At 38.7% G+C, this 18,745-nt stretch overlaps 1 protein-coding gene across 4 annotated transcripts in view; it reads left to right on the plus strand.

Moving 5' to 3' along the window:
• PAN3 (poly(A) specific ribonuclease subunit PAN3) overlaps positions 1–18,745 on the plus strand; it is a 219,670-nt gene that overhangs the window by 124,116 nt on the left and 76,809 nt on the right. For 2 of the 4 annotated variants that reach the window (XM_030200338.1, XM_030200342.1), the window contains 3 exons: positions 563–724; positions 13,708–13,824; positions 13,943–14,044. In XM_030200338.1, the coding sequence (XP_030056198.1) occupies positions 563–724; positions 13,708–13,824; positions 13,943–14,044 (381 nt within the window). The remainder of the gene's footprint in view (positions 1–562; positions 725–13,707; positions 13,825–13,942; positions 14,045–18,745) is intronic. The other 2 variants (XM_030200339.1, XM_030200340.1) reach the window with 2 other exon arrangements.

Here is an 18,745-nt window from a genome sequence, read left to right on the forward strand (position 1 = left end):
TGTCCCCTGTAGTGTTAGACTGGTTTGTTCCTGTGCAGCGGTGATGGGCAGGAAGGTGCACACGTTCGCAGTGTGCCGCCCTCAAAGGCTTCAGGAAGTTGCTGAAGAGTGGTTCCTGTGCAAGGATCTGTTAGATGATACCATCAATGTGGAGATTCATCAGGTGTCCTTGGAGTACACCTGTTATAGGTGAGTAACTTCACTTTCCCAATGGCCGATGGCATTCAGAGCACTGCACGATTTGTTTTCCTTTCTGAAGTGAATTTGTAATTCTCAAAAATTTATTTTATAACAGATTTTGATCCTATCAGTTTCATCTTATCAGCAATTTCTGTGAAGGAAAAAAGTTAAAATAGATTGCATTATGTAATTAAAAGGCATACAACATGAAACAAGTTACACTCACCTAAACTAAACTTGGCTTTCCTATTGTTTGTTTTCATTGTTCAGTTCAATTGGTACTTTGTTTTAATGTAATTTTTAAACTTTTAACACTTGAACTTATTAGAAGATTCACATTTGTAATAAAAATAAATTAACATTCTTCTACAACTGCCTTCAGCAGTTCCTTCAGAAGTTGACAGCTACCACAGCCTTTTCCCTTTAGAACCACTGCCACCACCTAATCGGATACAGAAATCGAGCAACTTTGGGTATGCCACGTCGTGCTATAAAGCTGTAAATAGCAAAGATGATTTGCCATATTGTCTTCGCAGGATACATGGTGAGAAAATTATAAATTCCTTTCTAAACTTCCATCTGGTACTAAAGTTAAAACTAAAATGTTTACACATGAAACCTAAATATTAAGTGAAAATACATTTTTGGATATGATCATTAAATTTGAATAGAATTTGACCTAGATAGTATAATAGAATGCTTGCATTAAACAAAGAACATATGTTTTGTTTCATGTTGTATCTTTTTGTTAATTGTTCTAGAAAAACAACTGTTGATGTTTATATGTACAAAAAAAAGTTAATTTAGGGTCCTTTTACTAAGTTGCATTAGGCACTAATGTGCACCTAACAATTAAAAAAAAAAAAAAAAAAAAATGGACTACCGTGAAATGTGCTACAGTGTCACGCAGTAATTTTTGAATATGTGTGCTAAATTTTTTGTATTGTTTTTTTTTTTTTTGAGGGGGCTGTCAGGCTGTGTTGGTGGCAGTGCCCATTTACTCACTCCTGCAGGATATCCAGAAGAGGATATGGGTGTACAGTTAGCATATAGATAATGCAGGAGCCCTTATAAAATAGGTGTCAGTAATGCATCCGCAATTATAACAAAAAAAATGGCCTCACACTAATGGTAAAATCAGTACATGGTCATTAATGGAGAAAATTGAAAAAAATGCATTTTTATGACTGTGGTAAAAATGATCTTAGTGTAGGTGAAGACTATGTAAGGGAAATGGGACTTGATATACCGCCTTTCTGAGGTTTTTGCAACTACAAAGGCCAATTTTTATGCAGCTTAGTAAAAGGACCCTTTAATGCATAAAGCTGCAAGTCCAGTTTTTAAATATATTGGATTTATCTTATGGCAAGCAGATCCAAAAGTAGCATATGGGTCATGGGTCTGTCACATGCTAATGCAGTAAAACTTTCTACAGCTTTTCAGGAAACATGTATGCCTGGAGAGTTTCCCAACACAATCATACTTACAGCTTTTCAGGTTTTATCATTATTTTAAATTCACACATCTGAAGGTTTAGTTTCTATATAATGTTACTTTAAAATTTTGCCTCTGTCCGCTTGCTTATTAGCATGTTTCAGCTAGGCTCCCATTCTTCCTAGTAATACCTTGGTTAAGCTAGCTTTTTGAAATTTCCTTTTTTTTCTTAGGTACTATTCACTTTTATCAGAAATAGCAGTTCTTCACTACAGATGTGTATTAAGTATCAGTAGCCCTGTCAAGACTTCCCCCCCCCAACACTCGAGTCCTTTCTTGTAAGAATTTTTAAATTTGGTGTTTTGTTTTGTTTTTTGATTTGGTGAGGAAAATTTAAGTCTTCAGCTTCAAGAGTGTCCTGTGTATTCCTGGATGTCACTCATAGATTATTATGTAGAATGCTACAAGCATAAAGAGACAGGACTTAAAGATGTGAAATTTTTCCGCAACACTTGTCCCTCTCTTGTTTCAAGGAGCATTTCGTGTTTGAGATACACAGCATGACCTCATTTGTTCATTCAAAACCTTGGACACCCTGTATTCCATGTGTGGAGCAGTTGGCCTCAACTAACATAATCATGGGCTCCAGCTGTGTCAGTACCAGCATGATCCTGTGTCAGCACTAACCTCATTTAGAGTAGATTTGGTCATTTTTGTAAGGAATTGACATTGCTTATCTCTACCTTTATCCCTGGATAAAGTAATGTGGTTTTCGTGTTGGTCCACTTTAAAGGTAATAAATAGAAATAAAACTTTAAAAAAAAGGGCAATAGTCTTTGAAGGCTAACCAAAAAATGTATTAAGTTAGATCAATAAAAAGGTATCTATCATTGTTTTATTTAAAACCTCTATTCCTGCAACTTTTAATTAAGCCTTCTCTGTCAGTACCTGCTGTAACAGGTCAGCCTATTTTTTCTTCAGTTTTTAGAGGCTTCTTAAGTCTGCAGTTTTTTGAGCCTGAATCATCTGTAAGAGGAAGGCTAAAAGAGAACTGCTATCCAGATCTCACTTCAGAACTCTCCAGCCAACAAGAAGTTTATTTTCCTTAAGAGGACATTTTTCTTTCAAATTTTGCACTGATGACAAAGACTGATTGAAGGCCTCAGGAAAACTGAGCCCCCTTTCTTAGTTTCCTACACCACCTGGATACAGCTAAGGGGTACCCGTTCACACTCTCCTGCAGGATATCCAGAAGAATTTTTGGTGTACCACACTGCTTCTTGTTAATAATAAGGAAACTACAAAATATCATGTCTATATGGAATGAGGATTTGTACTTCACCAGACCATTATAGTCCAATCTGTTCTCAAAACATCCAAGAAGCCCAAAATCATCCATCTGACCCAAGAGCCTAAGTCTGAGGACCTTAGAAAACATTTTCAAAACTCTGCTCTCTTTCTCTGTAATTGACTACCAGATGTTCATGATCAACATCAGGGTTGTCCAGCCTCAGTCTTCAAGGGCTGTGATCCAGTCGGGCTTTCAGGAATTCCATAATGAATATGCATGATATGTATTTGCATGTATTGCCTGCATTATATGCAAATAGATATCATGCATATATTCAGTGGAGAAATCCTGAAAACCCGACCTGGCGAGGGCCGAGGTTGGACACCCCTGAGCTATATATTAATATTTATGTATGTATTGTATTTACCATTTATTAGGATTTAGCTCCTTTTTAAATAAATTCACCCACTGTGGTATACACACACACTACACATTGTAGTATGGTATACTACTTACAAATTCAACAAAATACAGATTAAAACATCATAACAGACAGCATAGGGTGTAAGCGGAGGTGGAACATATAGATAGAGTAACAGGAGTTCTATAGAAATAAGGGTGACAAACATAAAGAAATAATTGTGCTTGAAGTCAGAAAAGGTAGAGTAGAAGTCTGCAGCTGGTGTGAGTGAGGAGTTAGATGGCTCTTTTCCCGAGCTTTTACTGGATGAAGCAGCTACGTTTTTGCCAGCTTCCTGAAGTAGTGATAGTCTTTCAAGTAGCAAAGCTTTCAAATGTGGGAGACTACTCCAGAGGAGGCTTGTTGTTGAGTGTCACATCGTATGATTTCCTTTGGCGGGGGGTGTGGTTAGGGATGATCCTTGGGGGAGAATCTGCACTTGCGTCACAAGAATCTGAGGGAACGGTACAATATGGGGGTGAAGTGCTTCTGTGTACAAAGGACGAGCGGGACTTGGGAGTGATTGTGTCTGATGACCTTAAAGTTTCCAAACAGGTAGAAAAAGCGATGATGATAGCCAGAAGAATGCTTGGGTGCATAAGGAGAGAGATGACCAGCAGCAACAAAGAGGTGATATTGCCCTTGTATAAGTCTCTGGTGAGGCCCCATTTAGAGTACTGTGTGCAATTCTGGAGACCGCACCTACGGAAAGATATAACCAGGACGGAGTCGGTCCAGAGGGCTGCTACAAAATTGGTAAGCAGTCTTGGACATAAAGCATATAGGGACAGGCTTATGAACCTCAACATGTATATGCTGAAAGAGGGGAGGGAGAGAGGAGATATGATAGACGTTTAAGTATCTCAGGGGCATTGATGTATAGGAAGTGAGCCTTTTTTCAAATGAAGGAAAACTCTGGAATTAGGGGGCAAACAATGAAGTTAAGAGGAAATTGGCTTAGGAGGAATCTAAGAAAGTATTCGTTCATGGAAAGGGTGGTGGAAACGTGGAATGGTCTTGGAGATAAGGACTGTGTCAGAATTTAAGAAAGCGTGGGACAAGCACGTAGGATCCCTTAGGAAAAGGAAAAATTAGTGGTTACGGAGGATGGGCAGACTGGATAGGCCATTTGACCTTTATCTGCCGTCATGTTTATATGTTGACCTTAGAGGTGTGTGTGGAGGGAAATTTTGTTCAAGTGTTTTTGGCCCATTTCCTTTAAGGGCCTTGAAGATCAGACATAGAGTTTTAAATTTAGGCCTATCACCTTGGAAGGTGTAAGAAAATGTTGGGGATGTTATAAGAAACCAAACATTCCCCTTCTTTCTGGGTGTTAACTTTGAGATTAAGAGACATACACTTGAGGGATGGGTAGAGCTGGTACAAGATGGGAGAAGATAGGGATGGTAGATATATTTTGGAGGTATTTGATTTAGGGTTTAATGAAACTGGTTCTAATGGTTGAGAATATATGGTTTGGATGTAGTTTGGGGAGGGTTGAGATTGGGTGGGGGGAAGGAGATAAAATATAAAACTTGGGATGATTGCTCAACAGAAAGCTGTACTTTACTGGATGTTTTGCAAATTGTTGAATGGTGGTTGCTGAAGTCTGTGACTGTCCAATAAAAAGATTTAAACATAAATTTAGGCCTATATTGTTATGGTCAGCAAATTTTTTAAACGATGGATGTGATGTGATCGTATCACAACTTTTTATCAGTTTTGTTGTGGCATTCTGAATTAATTGGAGCTGATACAAACTCTCTGGAGTTGCAATGTAGAGTGCATTGCAGTGATCCAGCCTTGATATAATAGAGTGACCACTGTGACAAGACTCGGCTTCCCTTTGTATTAAGAGATGTCATAGTTCTCTCAGATGGGACTTCATTTTGGCTCTCTGTTTACTTTAGATGTTTCCTGGAAGCAGCCAGACCCCAAATCATTGATATCAGCAGTCACAACAGATTCATTTTAGATGGGAAATTCATTCAAAATAGGAGCTTCATATAGAACTTTGCAATTGAAGAGTACTTTTCCAAAACTAAGTTTTGGGGAAATAAATTGGTAGGGAAAGAGAATGGGACTTGATATACCGCCTATCTGAGGTTTTTGCAACTACATTCCAAGTGGTTTACATAGTATATACAGGTATTTATTTGTATCTGGGGCAATGGAGGGTTAAGTGATTTGCCCAGAGTCATAAGGAGCTGCAGTGGGAATTTGAACCCAGTTCCCCAGGATCAAAGTCTGCTGCACTAACCACAAGGCTGCTACTCCACGACTTTTGGACTGAGTGAATTTTGCATAGAATATTCAACACAAAGTGAATAAAATACCATGGGCTTAGTGAGTTTTGTCACAAGAATAAGCTATAGTAAATGAACTAAAGTAGTGTCATAACTCAAAACTGCCAAAAAATAGATTGAGTGAGTTTTGGGAAAGCACTTTTCAATTTTAAAAAGGAAAGTACTCAAGAGTTATGATATAAAGAACAAATATATATATATTTTTAGAACAAATACATATGATTACATTCATGTGATGAGAACACAAACAATACTACATTCAAATTTCCACTTATAATACAAATGGTCTTAAAAATGTGGTTATGAGTTTTTAGAAAATTGTGTTTAATTTAAGTGCATATAAAATATATGCTGAAATTAACATAAATCCATTTATATTAAATTTTTTATATACTGCCTGGCTTCATCAGATCATGGCGGTTTACAAATAAAAAGACAATAAAAATTAAAAGAATTCCATTACACAGTTAGGAAAGGTCTATTACATTCATAACAAGAACATTCAATTTTAAATGACAAAAAAAGGTAAAGAAAAGTGAACTTCCTACATTGTAGGTTCATTAGTAAATCTTTACTTCTCCTTCTTCATGAACATCAAAAGCCTGACAAAAAAAAGTAACCTTTTAAGTATACTTTTACATTTTCTTAGGTTTGCTTCAGCTTGAAGGTATTTCATGAGCCTATTCCATAACTTTGCTGCTAAACAAAAAAAGTGCCTTCTTGGCTTTGTTTCCTACCAGACTCTGGATACAATGAGGTACTACCATCCTAAAATCTTGTAATGACCTAAGTGTTCTATTCAGTACATAAGTTGTTCCATCCCCTTTATCATTTTGGTCATCCTTCTCTGCACTGTAGTGACCAGAACTGTACATGATACTCGAGGTACAATTGCACCATAGAGTGATAGAAGCATTATGAAATTTTTTGTAGTATTCTCCATTCCTTTCCTAATAATTCCTAACATTCTATTTGCTTTTTTGGTTCTGCTGCACACTGAGCAGAGGTTTTCAAGGTATCATCCACTAGGATGCTTAGATCTTTTTCCTTAGTAATGCATTTTCCATTTCCTGAGTAATGGTTGGAGATTCACTTCTGAGGGTACTGGGGCCAACCAGACATGTTGTTCAGGGAGGTATGCTGTCTGCCTGGTGCCAAGATTTGTGATGTGGAAAGATTGTCTAGACTCACCAAGCCTACTGACTTCTCTGCTATGCTGCTCATCCATGTTGGCACGAATGATACTGCTAGGTAGCTTACTGAACTTATCAAACGAGACTTCAGAGGGTAAAGCATTTAGGTGCACAGGTGGTGTTCTCATCGATCCTCCCTGGTGAAGGTAAAGGCCGAAGGAGAGAAGCTTAAATGTGTGGCTTTGTGGATGGTACCAAAGTGAGCGCTGTGGTTTCCTAGACCATGGGATGACTTTCCAAGAGCTGCTGAGCAGTGATGGTGTCCATCTATCAAGGAAGGGACAGAATGTCTTCAGCAACAGACTGGCTAAAGTACTAAAGAGGGCTTTAAACTAAACGCTGAGGATGGGTAAAAAAGGCCTCAAATCCATAAATAACCCTCCAGAAGGAGGGACATGAATATGGCCCTATAGGTGAAAAAGTTTTGTATACCAATGCCCACAGTATGAGAAACAAACTTCTAGATCTAGAGGCTACAATGATAGAAGCAGACTTGAATTTAGTGGCGGTCCCAGAGACATGGTTCACAGAGAACCATGACTGGGGATATAGCTATATGTGACTATAATCTATTCAGGAAGGACAGGATAGGAAAAAAAGGGTGAAGGAGTGGCATTATATGCTAACAATAATATTAAAGTGACAGAACTGCAAGACACATGAGATACGGAAGAAGCACTGTGGGTTAAACTGGAAAGAGGGAAAGGAAAATGTATTTACATCAGAGTAATATACAGACCACCTTCACAGTCAGAAGAAATGGACAGACTTAATTGAAAACATCCACAAGATAGCTAGGAACGGGGAAGTACTACTGATAGGTTATTTTAATATGCTGGATGTTGATTGGGGCGTCCCTGCTGTAGGGTCATCCAGAAGCAAAGGGATCTTGGATTCTCTACAGGAAGAATTGTTTCAGCAGTGGGTAATGGAACCAACGTGAGATGGAGCTATTCTAGACCTGTTGCTTACAAACGGAGAGAATATTTCTGATGTCATGGTGGGAGACCATTTGGCATCTAGTGATCACCGAATGGTGTGGTTCAGTATTAAGACAGAGGAGAGGGCTTATTCAAGATTGAAGGTCTTGGATTTCAAAAGAACTAACTTTGCTGAGATGGGGGAATTTTAAGAGTTAGTAGGATGGGAACAACTGAATGAAGTAGAAAAGCAGTAGACAAGACTAACCTTTTATATTAATAAATTACATAAAGGAAAGAGGAAAAGAAGGCCGCTCTGGTTCTCAAATGTAGTAGCCAAAAAGGTAAAGGAAAGGAGATTAGCTTTCATACATTATGAGACGACTCAGAAAGAGGACCAGGCAAGAATACCTGAATGAGCTAAGAGAAGCTGGATAAGATGTTTTTCAGGTATGTATGTAACAGGGGGAAGTGCCATAATAGCATTGTGAGGCTCAAAGCTGAGGGGGAGGAATATGTGGAAGCTATTAAGGATAAAGCTGAACTGCTTAACAACTATTTCTGTTCTGTGTTCATGGATGAAAGTCCAGGGGTAGGACCTCAGAATGCTAATGGGGATGGATGTGTGGTAGGCCAAGACCCGTTCTCAGAGGACTGTGTTCGTGAAGCACTAGCTAAACTAAAAGTAGACAAAGCGATGGGACCTGATGGGATTTGTAATTTACTGTAATTTGGATTATTCTTCCCTACATGCCTCACTTTTCACTTGTCTACATTGAGTTACATCTGCCATTTGGATGCCCGGTCTCCCAGAATCTTCCAGCAATTTCTCACAATCCGCATGCAATTTAACAACTTTGAAAATATTTATCTCCTATTTGATGATGAAAGAGAGAGACTAATTGGTTCATCCAATCTGCCCAACCATTCTAGTCTATACTGCTAAGGATATATCCTAGTTGTCAGCCATAAATATTGACTTGTAGGATATCGGTTCTTATGCCAGTTTTTGATAAATAACACCATTAATCGTGATTATAAATTTTAATCAAAATGCAGCCCTAAAAAAATTAAAGAATAAAAAATAATGTAAAGATAATACAAATTGAAAAATTACAAATTTAAGAATCTATAAAACAGCATGCAAAATAGCTATAAACTGCCTTACAGTTTTCACAGGTTACTTCAGAAAAGCAAGCCTATTGTATTACATATATATGATAAGGAAAAGAAGATGGAATGCTTCAAAGGAAAAAGCGAGAAAATTAAAAAAAAAAAAAAGAAAAACCATCTCAAATCCTCAACATGGAAATCTCTTTTGCATAACAGAAATAAAATAACAAATATGACTATTGAGTGATAGGCCTAATATCTAATACAATTTAACCTCCATTATCTTCAGCAAAAATAATAGTCTTTTATAACTATACCTTACAAAACAGGTTTTTCCTGAAGAAAAGATTCTAAGTGAGCGGGATCAGTAAAAATATATCGATTAGTCCCATATGTGATCATTTACATGGGAGCCTAAGAAAAAAAGTAGCTCCTATAGCTAGAACCCTTGGGTTTCAGCTGTAGAATTGTATTCTACAAAATTGTATGCTTGGCCACATCAGGAAATATATATCTGTTCACAGAAAGGAACCAAACTACAATTTCAAAATATCCTTTTTGACAGCTTCAGTCAGACAGGTCACTAATAAGTGGCTCGCATAGATAATTATTTCCTGTGAAGATTGTAGAAATTGAGATATGTCTAAGCTGTCAGGAGAAGAAATTTGATCCATACCAGCCTCCTATTGGTATGCTCTGGAACCTCTAGATACATAATACAATATTCTCAGGTAGATACTCTCTCAGTTTAACATATTTAAAACCTACTCTAAATATATTTTCAAAGGTTTCAGTGGTGCTAAATAATGTATTACAGAAAAATTGAAGAGCCTATGGTTTTTAGCTCGACAGAGTTTTTCTTCCATCTTAACATGAATAGATAAACTGCAATGCTGAAATTGAAGAGTCAGTTTTTCAACGCTGTGCTCACTTTTTTTTGCATCATATTTTCAAATTCAGTTATTTTAACCATGGTGTCTTGGGAGAATTGGCACAAATTTGGAAGTGTCTTCTGAATCGACTGTTCTATTTGAGTAACCATCTGCCACATATTTTGTAAAGTGACTGGATTATCCTGCGAGCTAGCAACTTTCTCAAAAGAAAACTAGGTCCATCTGGACAGGCTTAGGAAGAGGAGCCCCAGAAGAGCTGCTTAACACTACCTGCTCCTCAGGTGGTGCGCTCACTGCTAAACTAGAATTTTGCTGAAGGTTTGCACTTCTTCATAATGAAAGTTTACCAGGCTGAGGAGGATGAGTTTGTTTATCGAATATGTTGGTCTGTAGGTCCTTGGTGGCCACAGCCCCTTGACCTTTCTCTTCCTTATCTGGAACCAAAATTACTTTCCTGCTCATGGCTCTTTAAGGCTTAGCCCCTTCAGACACATGTCCATAGGCCATGTACTACGGCACTTGCTGAATTAAATACAGTCCCAAAGGACTGCAAGCTATTTCTGCTACTAAACAGGTAAGCACAGGGCTGCCTGTCACTCAGTTGTGCATCAAAATCACCAGTGATGTTCCATGCAGCAGCTGTCCCCAAATATACGTAATTCAGCATTCAGTCTCTGCCTGGCCTGTCTCTTTACCACCAAAAAGGTGGGAAAATGTGGGATATAAATGCAACAAATAAAATAAAATTGAAATCTAATCAGCTACCTAAAATTACCGGAGACACTGAAAGGTTGCCATGCTTGCAACGTTTCATTTAGACTGGTTTTAGCTCATGGAAAACCCCTGCCCTAACAACTAAAATCTGCCTATAGCTCCAGAGCTGTCAGTAGGTTTCAGTTAGGGCAGGGTGACTTTTACAGCCGTCTCTGCCCAGGATTTCTGCTTGAGCATGAAGGCAAGGACACAGAAAGGCAGAAGCCTATGCTGCTTCACATGTCCAAGGTGCCTCCAATGACTGCTGGAGAGAAGGCAAGAGTTCTGGCTGCTGCTTTTTTGCCTCTTCCAAAAGATCAGGCACCAACTTAGCATTGCGATGGGTCTAGTAGAGGAAGCCACCGTTTCCATACTTCTGAAGAGCAAAAAGTCCTAGTCCTGCTGTTTGGAAGGGGTGGTTATTTAACAGAAGACTGAGCCCATGACTGTTAAGCACATCAGGAGCCTCACCTCCCCTCTGTTCACTGGACATGCGCTCAAGAGCTGTGCCTACCTCACAGCTCTTGTGGGCATCCATCAGGAACGTTCCAACCCCTTTACCGACCAAGGCTCAACGCTATAGTCATATAATTTGCATGCTGTTAGTGTTGAGCATCGGTTGCTATTTGTTTCTCGTTCTGAGAGCCAGTATTGTAGAGAATAGTGTTGGAGTTCTGTGATCTCCCCTCCCCCTAGTGAGGATTTTACCTGAACAATACTGCTGTTTATGTTCCCATGACCTTATTGGACTGTGCCTAGCCACCACCAACTGCCAGTATCAGCCTGTTTTGTTTCTAGGGAGTTGTAACCCTCCAATTTCTACTTGGCTTCTACTCCATGTTCCATTATGTTTCTAGATTGTAATTCTCTCATCTGCTGCTTATCACTTTTTAAGACAGTACCTAGCCCGCCATTGCCAATTTACTGGCATTAACCTGATTTATTTCTGGAGATCTGTAGCCTGCTGGCTGCAGTCTGGTTCCTCTGTGGACAATGGTTCTGCTTTTTTTTTTCCTCTCTCCCGTATGATGTTCTTTTCAGATTTCTCATGCTCCATTGAGCTTCTAGTTCATTCAGAACCAGGACAGGGATTTGCACCATGAACCTTCATTTACAACTACCCAGAAGTATTTCTGTTATGTTATAATCTCTCCCATCTCACGTAGCCTATTGCAGAGGACTCTCTCCAGTAAACTGCAATCATTGGCTCTGTCTCTGTTGTGCAATGACTGATACTCTTTCCTCCCAGATACTGATGAGCCAATGATCAGAAGCAAACACAGGCGCTAGAGGCTATTAGCGCCATACTAGCGGTTTTTGCTACTGCCCCGTAATCGGAGCCCCCGGCTCTGAATGCAACTAGCATGCAAAACAGGGCTCTTAGCGCAAGTAGCATGCAAATGCATGCTAAACATATTCCTCCCCAATGATCAGCAAGCAACGCGCCAAACATTGGTGCGCTGTCCACGGCAAACCCTAGGCCAGCTCGGAGCTGGTGTTAGGGTTTTGCAGACCATTGGGGGAGGAATGGTGAGCCTTGTCCAGCATACATTTGCATGCTAGCAGACCACTCATTCCCCCCAATGCAGCCTCCCCCCCCCCCCGACACAAGTTCAGGGGGGCTGGAGATTCCGATGGGTCTGCAGCCTCCCGTATCCCCCCAAGAAAAGCCCTGGTGGCACAGTGGGCTGCAAATCAAGTCCCCCCCCAACCTGGTGGTCTAGCAGCCCTCTTCCCCATCTCCCCCTCCCCCCCCACACCTTTGTTGGAGGAGAAAGATAGACTCCCTTCTAATCCAGCAGCGCCGCCTCAAAAATGGCAACGCTCAGCCCTGCCCAGTGCATGCTGGGATGCGCTATGTGGGGCTTCACACAGTATAAGAGTTTTGCTCCATTATGGCTGGAGGATTTTTCAAACTTGTACCAAATGGTATTCTAGCTAAACGGGTTGCTTATATTTAGAAGCCTGACAGAGATAGTGTCCTTCCAAAAAAAATAAAAGATGGGGGCAAAATTTCTGAAGGTGTGATCTATACTGTCCATAATTTTCCAGCAAGCATTTATAGTCCATGCTCAATTTTGTTCAACATAAGTGTCTGAACTAGTTGTTTCATTGATGTAGTGATTTGCTAAATATTATGAAGATCCACTTGTTTCCAGTCTTGTTCCAGTGCTGTAGTAACTATTTTCAAAGCCATTTCTATCCTTTACCCACAGAAATGGTCTCTTTGTAATTACCAATACACATGTAATATTACCCACAGTAAAAGGGAAGGGGGACTCCTTAGGGCTGGGATTTGGAAATATGTGCAGTTTTGAATTTTCAAAAATATGTACATATTGCATGGTTAAGGTATCGATAAGGACGGATAATCCACCTATGTGGATGAACAACAAAATCCCACAAAACAATTGAACAAAAAGAGAGAGTGGGAAGTGGACCAATCACTCCAGAGACTGGGACAGTAGGGTTAAAAAAAAAAAAAAAAAAAACTTTATTACAGACTCTACACAGATCTCTGTTTCTGCCACAGGCCTGCTTCAGGAGTCTAGGGACATATAAAATAACATGTAAAGCATTATATATAGTGAGCACATAAAAACATACATAGTGTATATGAATGAATATTCAAAACAATGTAGATGACACAACACAATATATGTAAAACATATGCCGGCGCTGAATTTTAGGTGCCTGGGATTTTTCCTGCCTTTGGTATGTATTTTTGATTTAAAGATTCTCTCATATTTCTGAATAATGGTTTTGTTTTGGTAGAGTTAAACTGTATTGCCTACTGTTATTTTCATGCATTGTCATAAATACACAAGTACCTTATAGTTTAAAGTTTAAAAAATTAATGGCTGTATATGAGGAATAGGAAATTAACACCCCCACTTCCCCCCCCCCCTTTTTTTTTTTTACACAAAGCCATGTAGTAATGCTTACCCATCCCATTCACTTTGAATGGGCTGTGATGTCACAGCTTTGTGAAAAGGGGGGGGGGGTTGAAAAGAACATGCTATGAAGAAATTTTCACAATCCAAACCAAACTGTTTGTCTCCCATTTCTCCATATGCTTTTAACGTTTTATAATACGACTTTCTGTAAGTGAGATAAACTTACATATTTATTACATTTGCCATAAATTTCTCTTATGTTATCAGGTTTTCGTCTTGTAAACACAAAGTGCATGGGTTTAGTTGATATGTGGAAAAATATTCAGCACTCAAATATTGTAACCTTGCGAGAAGTATTTACCACTAAAGCATTTGGTGAACACTGTAAGTAGTCTGCATAACTAGTGGTCAAATGTTTTTGTTTCTTCTTGATATTTTGAATAGTTTGAAAATAATGTTGCAATTAAAGAAGCTGTCTTTTTTTTTTTTTTTTTTTTTAAAGCTCTTGTGTTTGCCTATGATTTCCATGCTGGAGGAGAGACCCTGATGAGTAGGCACTTTAATGACCCCAATGCTGATGCGTATTTCACTAAGAGGAAATGGGGTAAGGACATAGACATAAAAGCTTTTGATCATTGTTGAAGCTAAATTAAAATGTTCATTGAATAAGAAATCTGGATTGACTGCCTATTGAGGAAAGAGAGGTGTATGTATGTGTTCTGTATTTACATCTGATATCCTGATGTATTTTTGTGCATTAGAATTTATTTATTGCCTTTTGAAAAAAAAATAATCAACCAAGGCGGTATTTATACAGAGTAAAAATATTCATATAACAGAATGTGGAGGGGCATTTTCGATATGGCATCTGTTTGACCAAAACATCTACAACAGTTTCACAATTGACACTTCATTCCCCATTGACAATAATCTGAAAATTCTAGGTATAATTATAGACAAACATTTAACATTTGATACTCTGATTTCCTCGGTAATCACGAAATCTTTCCACTGTTTTTGGAAAATAAAAGGATCAGACCCTATTTCTCATCAGAAACATTCAGACTATTGGTACAATCATTAACATTATCCCAATTTGATTATTGTGATTCCATATATGGTGGCTGTAAGGGAGTACCTGTTGAAAAAACTCCAAACAGCTCAGAACACCGCAGCCAGGTTCATATACAAAATCTCTTGTTTCGAAAGTGCCTCCCCTTTATTATTCAAATTACACTGACTTCCCATCAAAGCGAGGATCACCTTCAAATTATGTACCGTTATCTTTCAAATACTAAATGGCACAGCTTCAGACTATATGGTACTATTAATAAATGTACTTCAAAGAAACACTAAATATGAGGCAACAAACTATCTCAGACTACACCTCCCAAATTGCAAAAAAGTGATCTACAAAACTGTCCACTCTGCAGATTTCACTTACCTGGGAACCAAATGGTGGAACTCCTTACCACCCAAAATAAGAAATATTCAGGAATATACTAGATTCTGCAAAATCCTCAAATCATTCCTATTCAAACCCTCACAAAGAACAACCGTATCTCAAACAATTAATTATTACCGGAATTAGTTATTACTCTATTTACCATTAACTTTTTCTTTACTTCATGTACAATTTACTTTCTTATGCATTATTCTTTATGTTTCCTACACTGTTTATTGTAAGCCCCATTGAACTCAAACTTGGTTGGGATAATGTGGGATATAATGTCACAAACAAATAAATAATGGGCACATGCTAGATGTTTTGTGCTCTCTGCATTTATCTTTTCAGGTCATTTTCGAAAAAAGAAAAAAAAAGTTCAAGTGCATAGCGCACAAAATCAAGCCATTGGGATATAGGAGGACCCAGTATTCTTAGTAGACTGGCCACACACATCCCAGGAGAGCAATGGAGCACCCTAGGGTGCACTGCTGTGAACTTCATATAAAAGCTCCCAGGTACAGATCTCACTGTTGAGTCCTCCAAAACCCACCGCCCCCCAACTGTACACCACTACAATAGCCCTTATGGGTAAAGGGATCACCTATATGTGGGTACGGTAGATTTTGGATGAGTTTTGGAAGACTGACACATTCCACCACAAGTGTGGCCTGGGTCCCCTTCTCCATAGTGCACTGCACCAACCACTAGGCTACTCCAGGGTCCTTCTTGCTGCTCTAATAGGGTTGGCTATAACATCTGAGGCTGTCATAGAGGCTGGTATGTACTGTTTCTTTTATATTGGGGGGGGGGAGGGGGTCAGTGACCACGGTGGAGTAAGGGGAGGTCATTCCTTTATTCCTCCAGTGGTCATTTACGGCACTTTTATTGTGCCTTAATCATTATCAAAACAGGTCTAACTCAAAATGTCTTAGTTTTAGTCCTGGATGTTTTCGTTTTGTTCCATTATGGCTGAAAAATGTCTTGGTTTTAGGAACACCCAGATCCTACCCATAATACATCCCCTTGAGATTTGTACACACTGCAGATGAATAGCATAGAAAAATGTCTGGGAAATGGGTTTCGAAAATACTAATTTGGATGTTTTGGAGAGCGCCACTTTTTAGACGTTTTTCTCTTTTGAAAATGAGCACCATGGTTTGCTACTTGCAATATCAACATATAATATCAACACAATATACAATAAAACATCTTCATAGACAGCAGGGGGTGTATGCGAAAGTGGAAGGCATAGATATGGTAAAATAACTGGAGTCAGAAAATAAGGGGGCTAACTTAAAAAAAGTTGTATATGAAGTCAAAAAGATGAATGAATATAAATTCAGCTGGGATAGGCATAGATAAGAAAATCCTACTACTATATGTGTAGCCAGTGTTGGTCCTTGTGTGTGTGACTAGTAAGTTAGCTGGAATTCACAATATATCTTCTTTTATTTGCTGTGACACAGCTGCAATTGATTTTTTTTTTATAGTGGTGTATTTTTATTTTCCAGTTTGTGTTATCAAGCCCCACTCGTCCTAAATCAGGTACCACCAGCTATGTGCTTTTCCTAGCATCAAAACTTTTCAGAGTAACTGTTCCACCCTTTTCACTGCTCTGACTTTGGTGACATTTGTGCACTTAAAGAGGGTGGATGTGGTTGGTCTATTATGCCACAAAGCTTAATTATCTTTTATGGGAGTGATAATTAAAGCTGACAAGAGATTCACTATTCAAAAAAACCTCCAAAATTGCAAGATGAGAGCAACTGTTCACCCTAATGTGTTCCTTTTGTCTTTAAAAATAGAAACATTCTCCAAAGGGAGAATATTTTTTATTACAGTAGATTTATGTAGGTCTCATGTCATGTTCCATCCAGTAGATATTCACCAACTTGAAGATCTAGAATGTAGATCTCTACCTGGTGAATAGCTTCTGTCACTTATAGTATAAGTTTCTTTTACATTACATTCAAATTTCTAGATCACCTGACCCATAAATTCTAGGCAGCCTTCAATAGATTAAAACCTGAGTACCGAGACAAACCTCGGGGAATTTCAGTTGTACCTTCTGATTAATTACAACAAACTTAGCTAACAAATCTGTTAAAATGGTCTTCAAATGTTTCCAAAAATTATCATAATTATTCAAGTCTTCTAACTTTAAAGCAAGAGAATTCCAAACATTTGGAGCCTGAGACGACATCAGCTGCTTAAATAAACCAAATAATTTTTATCCCTTTAGGACAGTGGTTCCCAGACCTTTTCAGTTCAAGGCAACCTTAGTGTCCGAGAAATATTTTTGCACCCCCCCCCCCCCAATATTACATCATGTTGGTTCTCCCGCTCTCCCCCATGCACCATCTCTCCCTTCCCTCCACCTCTATGCCCAGCATTTCTCCATCTCTGGCCCCTCTCCATGCAGCATCTCACTTTCCCCTCAACCCCCATATACAAGATTTCACCCCTTCCTCCCCCTCCAACTCATGTCCAACACTTATGCCCCTCATTCCTCCTGCAACATCTCTCCTTCCCTCCACTACCCCACCCACAATTCTCCCTCTGATTGAACAGGTCCTTGGCAGCAACAGTGATTCCCACATAGTGCCTGTCGCTAACCCAGAAGCCTCCCCTTGGTTTCGTGATTTTTTTTTAAACTTGCCGTTCTTACAGGGTCACCGACGGAGGACCACTGTTTTCCTGCCACACATGGCTGGGGCAAGCTGCCGATCACAGCTCAGCTGTGATTGGTCATCGGAGCCTGTCTGGCACCTAAAAGAGCGATCCTGATTTGGAAACAAAGAACCTCACTCCTTCCCAATCAGGATCGCCCTTTTAGGAGCCAGACAGGCTCCATGACCAATCACAGCTGAGCCATTCACTGTATTAAATGTTCAGATTTGTAAGGAGAAGGAGACACTTCTCTCTTGAAATCTCAATTTACACTATAATGCAGTGAGTGGCTTTGCTACCAACATATAATTCTGAATATATGTATTGGATATTATGAGGTAATTTTATAACAGGAGGCCTAGGTTAAGAAGTCAGGTAGGCATGTGCATAGGTAGTAATGATGCTTATAGTCTGCCAACTCCCATATATAGGTTCAAAGCGAATAACACCAAATTCAATTATTCAAAATAGCAAAAAGAATGAGAGAGATAAAAGCAGTATAAAAAAACGTCTTAATAAAGAAATTTTCTAAACAAATAGGTCTTCAATTGTTTCTGGAATAGTAGATAAGAAATCATTCTGAAATCAGCAGGTAACACCATACAGAAGCTGCTTGATAAGGAAATGAAGTCAGGCTTTTTTTTTTTTTAATTTAACCTTCACAAAAGATGGAAAATAGATAAACAAGAATTTATAGCTCAGGATGAAGGAGAAGGTGGAAAAGAAAATAAATATTCTAGACATGTATCTCTAAACACCTTATAAACCCACCATGACTATTTATTTAAAAATAAAGCTTTAATAGGTAACCAGTGAAGTTTTATCAATGTGGGTGTAGCATGATCGGTCCTAGAATCATCTTAGCTGCAGTATTCTGAATCACTTATAGTCTTGAAATCAAACTAGCTGAAAGGAGACAATATAAACCCAATGTAGATAAGAACACTGCCTGAGCCAGAATTGAAAAAAATATTTTACCTCAAAAAAAAAAAAAAAAAAATGAATGAATTTTCCTAAGTCTATACAGTTTTTATAAAAAGTGTATTTAATCACTGTCTCAGTATGAGTCTTCAAAGATAGAAGCGTATCCAAATAAATGCCAGGTATCTTCGAAACATTGTCAATCTTCAATATAAGCCATCAGGAAAAGACAGTTCTTTAGGCGTATTTTGACCAACACGATCTAGC

The sequence above is a fragment of the Microcaecilia unicolor genome, chromosome 4 (assembly GCF_901765095.1).
Source record: "Microcaecilia unicolor chromosome 4, aMicUni1.1, whole genome shotgun sequence".
NCBI lineage: Eukaryota > Metazoa > Chordata > Amphibia > Gymnophiona > Siphonopidae > Microcaecilia > Microcaecilia unicolor.